This window comes from Sinocyclocheilus rhinocerous, unplaced genomic scaffold (genome assembly GCF_001515625.1).
Source record: "Sinocyclocheilus rhinocerous isolate Xijiao unplaced genomic scaffold, SAMN03320098_v1.1 scaffold1164, whole genome shotgun sequence".
Classification (NCBI taxonomy): domain Eukaryota; kingdom Metazoa; phylum Chordata; class Actinopteri; order Cypriniformes; family Cyprinidae; genus Sinocyclocheilus; species Sinocyclocheilus rhinocerous.
In genome coordinates, this window is record NW_015643253.1 from 1642512 (window position 1) to 1656286 (window position 13775).

Consider the following 13775-nt stretch of genomic DNA (forward strand, 5'->3'; position numbering starts at 1 on the left):
TGGCAGCTCAGCTCGCTATTGACTGCACCAGTCTGTGAGTGTGATTCTTTTGACCTAGATTGCATTGACATAAACAGCCTTTGATCACACAATATGGTGATATATAGCATGATATTACTTATTCACAGCAGATTGTGACTATTTCTATTTACAGCTTGAATGTCCGATCCATAAGATGCAGGATTGTGTTAATTCTGATTCTGATTCTGATTTGATGCTCAATAAATATTTCTTATTAATATCAATGTTGAAAACAGTTGTGCTGCTTAATTTTTTTGTGGAAACTTTAAAAAGAACAACATTTATCATAAGATGCAGGATTGTCACAGGAATCAAGAATGCACGGAGGGTCAGACAAAGTGCTGTTACACACGCACTACATATGCGCTCTCATAACAATGAGAGGTCCATGACGGCCACACCATGGGAAAAAGCTGTGGAGGATGACCTCAAGGAGGTGTGTTTGTGTGCGCATGTTGTAAAGAGAGACAGTTGAGCTGAGCTGAATCTGCAACGTGTGTATGACCTCCTGCCCTGTAACATGGAGCCAATTACCTACAAGACAGACACACATTGTACGGCAAGATACACTGATAGTTTACCCAAAAGTGAAAATTCTGTCATTGTATACTCACCCTCATGTTGTTTCAAACCTGTATGGAACACAAAAGAAGATATATAAAATTAAAAAAAAAAGTTTCAGAGTTGTTTTTTCCTTACAGTGAAAGTCAGTCAGGTGCAGAGTTGCTTTGGACCCCATTAACTTTCATTATACGGAAAACCAGTGCTGGGTAATTACTTACCAATTGTAGTCATTACTGAATACAAATTTACATCATAATAATTGTAGTTAGTAACATAATATATTACATTGAACCTTTTAGGTATTATAATCGGACTAGTTTTTGATTAATTTTAGATTATTTGTGACCTAACTTGTTTATCATTGATTTGAGTAGAATAATCTTTTATATAAATACAATACAAAGAAATAAAGAAAAAATACAATACAAAAATACTAAGAAATAAAGAAATTTATTTTATTCTTTGTTAGCAACAACGTGAAGTGCATTAAACTTTGCATTAAAATATTTTATTTGTACTGTATATGCTGTGTGGAATTTTGTGTATATTAAGTAATCATGTAATCAATAAAAAAGTAACTGGTCTGATTATGAGTATTTTAAAACGTAATATAATCTAATTACAAATATTTAGCTTTTGGAATCTGATTACATAATCCAGATTACATATGATCAGGTACTACCCAGAAATGTGGAAAACAGTAGCAATATTTTTAAAAATATCTTATTTTGTGTTTCACAGAAGAAAGAAAGTCATACAGGTTTGGATTGACATGAGGGTCAGTAAATGACAGAATATTTATTTTTGGGTGAATTACCCCTTTAAAGTGATGGGTTATAATTCAGGATGTGACATCAGGACACTTTAATTTGTGCATGTGCCCAGGTTCTAAAACCAGTATGTATAATATACTGAAACAAGAGCAGGATCGGAGTCCCCGTCAAAACCCGTTGGTCAGAATAAAGGTGACCAGAGAGTTTTTGATCAATTCCAATGCACAAATTCCATATTGCAAGTTTTCAAACATTTACATGTAGACATTATATCATCCTTAATGATTTCTCCTTCTGCCCTCTCAGGGATGCCATTCCATGCCTGACCTACAGAGGGAGACACTGCTGGAGGAGCTGGAGATAACGCTGCTTGATCGGCCTCCAACCCCATTAGTCCCACTGTCCACAGATCCTCCCTCCAGTCTGGAGAAACACATCAGTCCCGGGGAGGATCTGAAGAGGTTGGGCTGTTACAAAGTACCCTTACAACATACCAATTACAGTGTCTATGTGCAAGAGTAATAGGAACTGAAACTCATTTGTGTATTTGTGTGTTACAGGAGAGTGAATACGAGGATGACGGTAACTGTGAGACAGATCTGTGCTCGCTTATAGAATCCCTGACCTGCTATAGTTCCAGCAGACTCCAAAGGCTCAAGCAAAAACTACAGGTACAGGAATAAACTCACTGCAGACAGAATTATGTGCAAGACCTATGACGCCTGGAAATCAAACTTTAAAGATGGGCGTTTATTTTTAGAAAATGATGGAGGAAGATGAGGAAACGAAGAAGCACAAAGTTCTTGTGGAGAAACATCTGCACCCACAAGGAGACATGGTCAGTGTGGGGTTTTCTCCTCAAATCATCATGCGCACAGCAGTGGCCCGAGTGTCCGATAGAGTTCTCCCAGAGGCCATCAAACTCAGCATGTACCCACCAGTCTACAATGACCTCACTAAAGAGGTGAAAAATGTTTTTTTTTTTCATACCATTTTTTTTATTAATTTTTTTTGTGAAAATTAGCATTTTGTTTTAGTGTGTATATTACACACACTGCAGTGCATTCTAAAATAATTAAAATAGAACTAACAATAACAATGTGAAGTAATCATTTCCAAAAATAATTTCATATTAAATACATATTGTATTACACACCAGATATATTATTAGTTTTTATTAATATTTTGAATGTTTTTATTTTTATATTTTCAGTTTACATTTTAATTTTACTTAGTTTTAGTAATTTCGTTGTGTTTTTTATTCTTTTAAACTTAAATAAAATGCTTTTTTTACATTTTATTTTAGTTAATGTCTATTTTATTATTATTTTAAATAACAAAAATGTTTTTGAATGGTTTTAGTTTTAGTTAAATATAACCCTGCTACACTCTACATACAGTAGGCAAATGTAATTATATGTAGTGTAGAAATGACAAATGAAGAATGATAGTATTACACTAATTATGTAATATTTAAACTAATAAACTTGGACAGAGGAAATATGTTGTCTTTTCATCTTGCAACACATACATCAGAAAATTAACAGATTATGTGCTTACATCAAAATCGAGCGCATTTGTAAGTAGTTACCTTACCCTCTTGCTCTCAATGATATCCATCAGCCACTTTTCCCTGAACCTCGTCTGTCCTGGAATATGTTTGGATCTGTTTGTTTCGACGAGGAAGTGAACGTCCACAGGCAGTGTGTTTGGTCGGATTTTGGAGATTTCTATGATGAAATACACGCTGGCTGTGGCTCTGGGGATCGGGGCGGTTCGGGTCGGGATGCTCCATTTGGTTTCGTACTGGTACTGCGTTTTAAACTCCAACTCGGTCTCCTGGAGAAACCTCAGACTGTAGAGCCAGCCGGGCTGCTGTATCTCCAATGTGTCCATGTATCGTCTGATCTGTTGCTCTCCGATCTCGATTGTGAAGTCTTTGCACGAGATCCAGTCGATGTTTTTGATTTTATGCTCACATTGTGCGATATGTGTGCTGTCCGTCTCCATAGCTGTCAGCGTTTCTGAAATGTTGACGTCGGTTTCCATGGTGATGACTGACAGGTTGCGTTGGCTCTTGCACTAAAACGCGATGCTTTACAAATGATTGTAAAAGTACATTTATATTCCACTCTGTATTTTTTTTTTATTTCCTCTCCGCGTTTAAAATTTGTATGACATTCTTTCTTCTGTGGAACACAAAAGAAGACATTTCGAAGAAGTCACTTTTTCATGTTTAGTTGAATGAATGGAGACTGCAAACTTAAATATGACTCGTGCACTATATTTCAAGTTTTCTAGTCATATGTATCAGCAACAAACCGAAAGTTTAAGTTGTTATTCATAGAAAATTTCAGCCTTCGGTGAGCTGTTAACTACTGGGAGTTGGTGAGTTTAACTGATTCATGAATGAATCATTCAGACCGGTTTTGTGAACTGAATCAAATGATTCATTGAAAAGATCTGACTCAAAAGAACAATCCGTTCACTGGCTTGACATCTTACTTCTCTCATTTGTTCTGACGACTTTGAATATAACGCATGAGAAATCAAATATATTTTTTTCATACAAAAAAATTAAGCCTATTTTCAGAACCATTAATATTTTTGCCTTTTTTGTCCCAATTGCATAGCCTACTGTTGCAGCCATTTTGTTTTTAATTGCATAGTGGTTATATTTCTTTTCGTTTCTTTAAGGTAATTTAGAATTTAGGTAAATTTAGCATCTTTTGTTTGTTAAAAACAAGTTTTTGTTTTTTAAAGTGACGACCAAGCGGCCTACATTGAGTTTACCACATTTGATCAATTTAGCCTTCTCAAATCAACACTTGACCTGCCTACAATAAAATCCCTAGATATAAAACACTAAGCATATCACAATGTTAGCTTAAACGTTTAACCTAGATAAATGTGCGCAGTTAGGCACGTATCCAAGTGTTTGCGCGGAAATCGCACTTTTAATGGAGGCACCGGCACGATTACTTACATTTTTCAACTTAAAATATGCTGTCATTTGTGTTCATAAAGATAAGAATAGTACATCATTCGAAACTGTAAAGTCTACTTTTATTTGTGTACACTCACAATAACAACAAAACTCTGTAATTTAGTAAAATAAAGAAAACAAACAGGATCACTCTTTCTGCCCCCTGGAGCGCGTCACTAAAATGAACCCCAACTCGGCGTATATAAGCTAAATGCCTCACACAGATATGAAAAATATATCTATAGAAAACTCGAAATGGCTATTCTAAAACGAAACAATTCAAATCGAAAAATGTGCATTTCTCTCTGAAGGCGTGTTACTGTACTGCGGAGATGGCGAGTCAGAATTGAAATAATAATAATAATAATTTATTTTTATTATTAATAATATTAATAATAATAATACAATATTATTAAATAAAAATGTAAAATATTATATTTTCGTTTTGTTTAACTAAAAACAGGACAATTTTTTTATACTTTATTATAGTAATGAGAATTAGTTTGAAATAATGTTGGAAAAGTATCATGAAAATTAAGCACTCATTGCGCTCATGCTTCATTAATGAGGCCCATTGTCTTTATGCAGAAAATACCTTCCTTTTATGACGTCTTATTCACTTTGAATATTAAATATTGTGATTCCATGGTGTTCCTATGCAGTTGCTCAAGGGTTCTGACTGTTTTTAGCACAATGATTTGCAGTTGCTAGGATTTTATGGATGGTTTCTTACTGATGATTTCTTAATATTAAACATTATTAATTTAATAAAAACAATCTTTGTCATTACAGGTTGCCTTTAAAATGAGAAAATCCTCCTACCTCATGTATTATCATGGAGTCCTTATCTAGTGGATGTGAAATGGCTAAAGCTTTGACTGAGCTCTGCAGGGCTCAGCAGCTCTGATGCCCAATTCACACACGTGTGTTTCCTCAAGGAATATCCCAGAATTCCCTCGAGTAACCTCACCGCATGTCGCGCATCAGGAGCACACTGGACACCGTTACCAAAGCCGTGAGCGGAACGGTGAACACCGACCTCCTCGCCAAGATCACACGCCTCAAACCCAGTGCGACCCAGGGCAAAACTATAGAGGTTAAAGTGGAATGCCCCGAGGCAGAGGCCAGAGCTGTCATGACCATGGCGGCACCTGAGCCGCCCAGGGAGAAAGAGGTGCAAACAGACATGGAACTTCATAAAGAAGCCCCAAAATCTATCAGCAGTCTGTCTAGCAGCACAGAAAACACGACGAGTGTGGCTGCAAAGCAAACGCTGCAACGTTTTCAGCCCGCAGCCTTCACAACCAACATGGATGAAATGTACAATCACCTGGCTGAACATGTCAATGCCTACTTTGGAAGTGACACGCGAGATGACAAAATATCACAACGGGTTAGAGAAGACACAACATCCTCGACATCTCAGATCCAGCCTAGTGCTCTTCCAAAAAGTAGCAAGGATGATATCCTAATGGCGGTGCCTGTGTCCCATAGATCCACACCAGAAACGCCCCCTGCGATTGACAAGAATGGCTCCGTCCCAAGTCCAGAAGCCCCTTCTGCTCCAGCTCAGGATGAGGGTGTTTCAACCATCCCCATATCGCCAAGGAAAGGCATCAGTCATTACCTGTCCTATCCCAGGCCCAGCGTCCAGGCTTTTGTAGGAAACTACATCGCTCCTCTCGTACCAAAGTTCAGAGCGGATTCAAAGAGTGGCACAGCAGAGAAGGAAAAACCCTCTGGATCTGAACGGGCTGCGTCCCAGGATGCAAAGAGTGCAGAAAGCAAGGAGCAAAAAGAGGCAGAAGAGAAAGCACAGAGACTGCTGTCTCAAAGGGAGAAGGTAGAATAATATCCCTGTAAATATAATAGAATATGTTTAATAGAGGGGGAGGGGGGGGGTATCACCCAAACCTTTCTTTTATTAGAAGCCCAAGCTGGTCAGGAAAACATTGATTAGAATGTTTAAGAATGAAATGTTATTGTTCTCTGTGTTGTATTGTATATAGATTATAGCACGTGTTAGTGTGGATAACCGTACCAGAGCACTGGTCAAAAGTCTTCAACGAGTCACTGATGTGAAGATCACCATTAGCAGGGTGGAGGAACTGAGCTTCCACCTGCTGGAATTTCCAGAGACCAGAGGGGTGGCAGTCACTGTAAGTGTGTGTCCAACCATCTGCCATGTCTGGATTTATTTTTGTACATTGTAATCTCCATTAATAACTTTCTGTGTTTCATTTCGTCCTTTCTCTCGCTGGCTGTAGGAGAAGGTCATCCCGTGTCTACTGCGTTTGAGGCAGGCAAGAGACGTCAATCTGCAGGCTGCAGTGAGACAGGCTCTGGCCCTGGTGGGCTACAATGACCCGGTCAAAGGCAGAGGAATACGTGTCCTCTCCATCGACGGAGGAGGGACCAGGTGACAGACAGATGACTGCTAGGGAAAAATTATTAACCTAAAGTTAACCGATTGTGAAAGTACTTTTAAGATAAAAGTAGGTCAGCCCAAATTTACCTAAAAGTAGGTCATCAAAAAATAGAACTCAACTGACAATTTTGCAATCCCTTTAAATGCTGTCCATCATCCTAGGCTAATTTGAATGTTTGTTTTTTTCATGTTTTATGTCAGTTTTACCAAGAATAAAATTATATACCACTATTATATACTATTATATTTACCAGCAGTGGGATAGGATATACTTAATCTTTCATTTTAAAGTAAAAAATATACAACATAAAATTTTGTATTAAATAATGAAAAAATTATCAGGTTAGATTATCAACTGATCTATAGACCTATAGAAATAATACATTTAATTCTCAATTAATGTCCATATAGAATGTTTAATTTTGAATTTGTGAGCAACAAAAATGAAATTAAAAGTAGTAAAAAAAAACATAAAATAAACGGTGACCAGTTATTTATATTGTGGAAAATACCTTGCGTACAGATTTGTGGAAATTTTCCCACATTTTTTTAGCCTAAAATGTAAAAAGTTAATGCCCATTATATTGTCCATGTCAACTACTCTTGAACTCTTTAATTATTTCAGTGAATATATCCTTTAGTTTTATGTTATAAGATGAATGAACATGTTTACATTTGCAGTGAAATGTAATGTGTGCAGTCCTGTAATTTGATGTAATTGTTTTGCAGGGGCTTGGTTGCATTACAGACTTTGCACAGGCTGGAGAGTTTGACAGGGAAGCCCATCTACCAGCTGTTTGACTACATATGTGGAGTCAGTACAGGTATGTTATGATAACTACTTGGAAAATGTTTATTAGATATAGGAATGAACAAACTTCCTTTAAATCTGTGGGGGGTTTTCCCCTTAGGGGCCATCCTGGCCTTTATGCTGGGTGTGTTCCAGATCCCTCTGGATGAGTGTGAGGAACTCTATCGGAAGTTGGGATCTGATGTCTTTAAACAGAACCTAATTGTGGGCACAGTGAAAATGGGCTGGAGTCATGCGTACTATGACAGCCAGATCTGGGAAGAGATCCTCAAGTAAGACAATGACGTGAACGAGCTTATTTTATTTGATTTTATTGTATTATTTTTTTTTAATTTAATTTAATTTTATTGTTTTGTTTTGTTTTGTTTATTTATATTTTTAAATTATTTTAAAAGTGAAGTGAACAAGCCAATATAAAATAGATTTTTTTTATTTATTTAATTATTTATTTTGTTATCATTGTAAAGTGCAACAATAGTTTGGACCTGAAAATAGAAATAATAATATAAAAATAATATTATAAATAATATAATAATATAAAAATAATATAATATAATTATATTAATATAGTATAATCAAATAATAAAAGTAAAGAGACGCATATAAAACTGCATCGAAAAGAAAGCAAAAAATAAATAGTAATAAATAAATAGAGACAATATGCAGTAAAGTGATTGTAGTACAATATAATGCTCATTTACTGCTTACATTTTGTTTTATTTTAACTTTTTTTTTTTTTTTATTCTCAACAGAGAAAGAATGGGGCCTGGACTAATGATCGAGACTTCCAAGAACCCTAAATGCCCCAAGGTGGGTTTCAATATATATTTGTTAAAAAATGCAATTCTCATCTTTTCACTGTTTAGATAAATCACTCAATGCTTCCTGTAGGTGTCAGCTGTGAGCACCATTGTGAACAGAGGCCTGCCGCTGAAAGCATATGTCTTCAGGAATTATAACTTCCTGCCTGGGGTTCGCTCACACTACTTGGGTGGCTGCCAGCATAAAATGTGGCAGGCCATTCGAGCATCCTCCGCTGCTCCAGGATACTTCCAGGAATTTGTACTAGGAAATGACCTCCACCAGGTAAAGCACGCAAAGTCTGGTCTGCATTATCTGCATTAAACTTCTTTTTGCTCTTAACTTATCCTTATGTTTTTAAGGCTGATTATTATTATATGACTTTTTTAACATGTTGAGATCCAAGTGTTCTGATGATTTGTGACGTCATCCTTGCTTAGATGTCTTGCAGTATTGAAAATCATTACAAACCCTTTTAGGTTCTTGTCAGAAGAAGAGAGAGGGAAAGCAAACTCTGCACATACATGCACTCAGGCTGTTTCCTGTGCTGTCTCATCAGGGCTGTACGGTCAGACTCATTAGTGTTGTTCTTGAGTGCCGTCACTTAGGGCACTTCAGTTCGGCTCCCTTAAAGTGGCTCTCAGATTGCTATTTGAAGAGATTCCTGTCAGAGAGATTGTTTACACTCCTCTCACTTCTCTGATCCACTTCTCTCTGAATCACAATAGCCTTGAAGTGTGGCTGCGTATTTGCAATATGCATCAAGATTTGTAATACAGAAGGGATACACAAACCAGATTTGTAAGGGAAAGCGTATTATTTTGAATAGTTCATGGTTTGAATATGTGTCTGTATTACCCTGGAGTGGCTGTCAGGTCTTTTTGCCTCTCTGCCTGTCTTCATCCAGCTCAAACTGGCACGGTCCCACCGCAGCCACACTGAACGCACCTTCACAGCCTGAGATTTCATCAGCCAAGCGGCAGACGTTAATGTTGAATAGTAGCCCTCAGCGGTGCCTGTTGAGCCATCAGGAAGGCGTCATTCTGTCCGTCTGCCTATTGACACCCACCAAGTTCGCATACAGCTTTTCACAATGTCCCTGTTGTCCCAAAAAGGCCAATAAAGCTGTTGGTCATCGAGCTAAATGAATGCCCAGATTCATTCAGAGTCCAATGAGATCTGTGGTCAATAAGAAGATGGGCCTGTTATTATTTAGAAATGGTGGTATAAACAGCGTGAGAAGGATTGCATGCAGTTTCTGCTAAAGTTTTACCCATTTGTGATTTTTTTTTCAATATTATTTTGTTATCTATATATTTATTTGAATATTTTTTGGGGGGCATAAAATAAAAAAAAAAGTCCTAATGTCATATGGGTAAATGACATTATTTTTTTCTATTTTCATAATTTTCTATATTATTTTATTTATTATACATAAAAAAATATAGCCCATTCTTGAATTAATTCATTTTGATATTTTTAGGGGGCATAAACTACAAAAAAAATGTATATGTCAAGTAAATGATGTGTTTTTTCCTGTTAATTTATTAATTATTTTTTAATCTATTAATTTATTTAAAATATATAAAAATACAGTTAAATTCAGAATTAAAATTAATTTAGATATTATTGGGGGGCATAAAATAAAAATAATAATAAAAAAAGTCCTGTTAGATCACAAGGGGTAAATGGTGTGATTTGTTTTCTATTAATTCATAAATAAGAATTTTCTATATTAATTTATTCATAATACATTCCTGAATTATATTTTATTATAAATTAAAAAATATTTCTCACTAGAAAATTATGATTTTTTTCCCCTGTTCATTTATAAATTAATATTTTTCAAATCTATTAATTTATTCAAAATATATTAAAATCTGAAATAATATACATTAATTTCAAAATATATTAATATCTGAAATATATATATATATATATATACTTTTTTTTTTGGTGGGCTTAAAGTTAAAAAAAAGCTTTATTAAAGTGAAAGCTTTATTAAAAGAATTAAATTCTTGAAAAGTTTATCAAGTTGTTAGGCATCTTATAATAATAAAATAATATTTTAACAAAATGTTTACTTTTTTTAATAGTTTTTATTTTAATTAATTAATTTTTTTTACTTTTGTTCACATCAAATCAAATCATATAGTGCAACCAGAAATGCACAGAAAAAAAAAAGGTTTCTTTTTCCTTCCTTTAAAAAAGATTCTGCCCTTTCTTTATCGTGGACACTCTTATGTACCATTGACCCACATAATGCTTTCATGCATCCATCAGATAGAATCCTCATTTTGCGGTCAAATGTTCTTTGGAGAACACTAGATGGGAAATTTGGAGTGACATTGTCCTTAGGGAAGGCCTAATTTATTGGCGAACAAGATGACAATGAACCATTTTTAGATGGTATTCATTTTTCATCTAATAGTCTGTGTAGCTGATTCAAATTTTTTTTTTGGCCTAAGGGCCGAGCAAACCCACTTAATGCACATTCAATAGGTTAATCTTCCCATAATTCCGCATTCAAAGCTGCTGTGCGATGTTTTGATGTATGTTTTTACTGTGTGGGATGAATGTGTCCTCATTAAAATGCAAATGTAGTGGAGGCTCTTGGCTCTAAAACCTGTTGCCAACAGAGCACTCGATGCCCAGACTCCGAATGCCACCAATGGCAGAACCTATCTATCTATCTCTCGCTCGTTCTCTCTCTCTCTCTCTCTCTTTCTTGCTCTGAATAGCTCTTCAGTTTCCTCTCCACATGCCAGGGCTGTAATCTGTTATGCATACTCTCCTCAAGGACTCTCGACCATCAAACAAGAAGTCAATCCTCTACTGTTTGTTTGTTTTTCTTCTTCATTTGATTGATTCATTGATTCAATCATTAAAAGAATAGTTCACCCAAAAATGAAAAATATGTCATCATTTACTCATCCTCAGTCATTAAGGAAATACAATTTTCTTTCTCCTGTGGAACACAAAATGGTTTTTCATGCTGCTCTTGTACTTACAAAGCAGTGTTTTGGTAATTTTGTTGTTATTTTTTAATATGTCTGTGTAGTTTTTATTAATTTATATTTCAGTTTTAGTTTGTTATTTTTAGTACATTAGTTTAACTAAATGAAAATGAGAAATGTTTCTAGCTGAAATGAATGGCAACTAGCTGAAAAAATAAATTCAATTTTTTATTTCAGGTAATGTTTATTTAATTTTTAGTAACAAAAAAATTTTTTTTAATGGTTGTAGTTCTAGTTAACTAGTAACCCTCCCCTGTTACAAAGTGGATTTGTTTTTTTTTTTGTTTTGTTTTTTTGTTTTTCGATCCATGCTGGGAAGAAAAAAAAACATAAAAGTAGTCTAAATGACTCGTGCATCATGTTCCAAGTCTTCTAAAGCAATATGATAGCTTTTTGAGAGTAACAGAGTGAAACGTATGCTTGACAAGCACGGTCACTATTAACTTTCATTATATGGAAAAGAGCAGCTTGGACATTCTGCTAAACATCTCCTTTTTCCACAGAAGACAGGACAGTCAGACAGGTTTTGAAAGTCATGAGAATGACAAAATCTTAATTTCTGGGTGAAATATCCTTTTAATTGGCTTTTGATTGCTTTAATGAGCTATCCTTCGTTATCTTTGGACTGGGAAAGCAGCGTGTAGTTCACTGATACGCATCAGTATCTGTGTCACTAAAATGTAGGGCACATTAGAGAAATGAGGGATGCTGTCTAGTGGATCATTTCATCTTGTTTTCTCTGATGTGCTCCTTAAGGGAGGCTTGGAAACGGAGAAGGATGATGCCAAGTAAATGGATTTCACATGCCTCAGGTGAAATGAACACATCTACCCACGTCTCCTACAGAAGAGAGATCCTGCGTCCATTATGCTCTACAGTGATGATTCCCATCATATCAGCTAGAAATGCAAATTCACCTCTTTTATGTTGTACCTCTAGTATTTCAAAGAATAACCCATATTTCCACAAAGAAGCCTTGCTTTTGGACAATAATAGAAGCCGTTATTTTGGCAGAAACTCAAAATTTCTTTTAAATAGTATATTTTAGTTTCTCCCGTTGTAGTTGTGAGAGCACACATGAACCTTGTGAATCGCTTTCCCACTTGTGTGGTTACCTGGCTGTGATGTTGTTCAAATTTGATTGATTTTTGATTTTATCCAGGACGGTGGTCTCTTGATCAACAACCCTACCGCTCTGGCCATCCACGAGAGCAAGTGTTTGTGGCCCAACACACCTGTGCAGTGTGTGGTATCTCTGGGCACAGGTCGATACGAAACCGTAGGCAAGACCAGCTCGAGCACTTATACCAGCTTAAAGACCAAACTCACCAATGTCATCAGCAGCGCCACAGACACTGAAGGTGAGATGATGGGAGTCACATGATCAAATCTGTCCACTGTCCCTGTGTTGTTCTGTGCTGAGTGTAGCACCTACAGCTCTGCATATCCCTGTAAGTTAGACAGGAGCAGCTGAGGTTTATTTTTTAGCAAGAATGTGAATTGGGTCATTTAGAAAATGATTCCATAAGAATAATCATCTGTTTTTGCACAAAAGAGTATAAAACTCTTAAAAAAAATTTTTTTGAATAATTTACAAATTAAAAAATCATTTAGAAATTAAAATACATCATACAAAATGTATATAAAAATGTATACAAAATTAATAAATTATATTTAAAAAATAAATGAATTTCTAAAAATGATATGACCGTTTTAAATCATGAAACATTCTGCTGTTTGTCTCTCACTGCAGTGACCCCCTAATGAAAGTGAGAAATGAGCAGCTGAGGTTTAGTTTCAACAAGTTCCCTGATCATCTCAGATTTTAACAGTTTATGCGACACTTTTGAAGCTGAATTATGTCATTTAGAAAATGAATTCCTTAAAAATGATCTATACGACTGTTTTAGTGCAAAAGTAAAATTAAATTTAAAAGTATAATATAAAGATATTAAAGAACTACTGTAAATGATATGACCGTTTTAAATGAAACATTGCTATTATTCTACTATTTGTGTCTTACTGCATAGACCGCTAATGATATCTTCTTGTGTTATGATGCTTGGTTGAATCTGCCTCAAAAGGAACGTCCAGGGTCATCTGAATAATGAGAAAATGTAGCACCTACACCTCTGCAGATCCCTTTCTGGGATCCCAAAGATAGAAACGAACAGCTTAAGTTTATTGTTAACAAGGTCCCCTGATCATTTCAGTCTGATGTTAGCAGTTTATATAATGCATTTGAACCGTAAATTCATCATTTTGAAAACCAATTCATAAGAATAAAGATTGTGACAGTTTTGACACAAGAAATGAAAAGAAAAAAACTTAAAATGTATTTGTTGTATTTTAAAATGTATTTAATTCATTTAAT

General features: G+C 35.4%; 2 protein-coding genes and 1 pseudogene across 2 annotated transcripts in view; 2 read left to right on the top strand and 1 right to left on the bottom strand.

The window, feature by feature from the left end:
- The window catches only part of LOC107757220 (uncharacterized), a 4636-nt pseudogene extending 2756 nt beyond the window's left edge, over positions 1 to 1880 (top strand).
- A 991-nt stretch (positions 1881 to 2871) lies between these two features.
- Positions 2872 to 3407, bottom strand: akap14 (A-kinase anchoring protein 14). The gene is made up of 2 exons (XM_016574635.1): positions 2950 to 3407; positions 2872 to 2875 (listed from the first exon to the last, which is right to left on the bottom strand). The coding sequence occupies exons 1-2, from the start codon at positions 3405 to 3407 to the stop codon at positions 2872 to 2874; spliced, it is 462 nt and encodes a 153-aa protein (XP_016430121.1).
- A 1734-nt stretch (positions 3408 to 5141) lies between these two features.
- Positions 5142 to 13775, top strand: part of pnpla8 (patatin-like phospholipase domain containing 8) — a 9841-nt gene continuing 1207 nt past the window's right edge. The window contains exons 1-8 of the mRNA XM_016574716.1: positions 5142 to 6187; positions 6354 to 6503; positions 6612 to 6763; positions 7502 to 7596; positions 7684 to 7855; positions 8336 to 8393; positions 8475 to 8669; positions 12564 to 12762. Of these exons, the coding sequence (XP_016430202.1) occupies positions 5318 to 6187; positions 6354 to 6503; positions 6612 to 6763; positions 7502 to 7596; positions 7684 to 7855; positions 8336 to 8393; positions 8475 to 8669; positions 12564 to 12762 (1891 nt within the window). The 5' untranslated portion in view covers positions 5142 to 5317. The remainder of the gene's footprint in view (positions 6188 to 6353; positions 6504 to 6611; positions 6764 to 7501; positions 7597 to 7683; positions 7856 to 8335; positions 8394 to 8474; positions 8670 to 12563; positions 12763 to 13775) is intronic.

What these genes read in the sequence shown, in the direction of transcription:
- akap14 (XM_016574635.1), bottom strand. Translation starts at nt 3,407, where the DNA reads ATGGAAACCGACGTCAACATTTCAGAAACGCTGACAGCTATGGAGACG.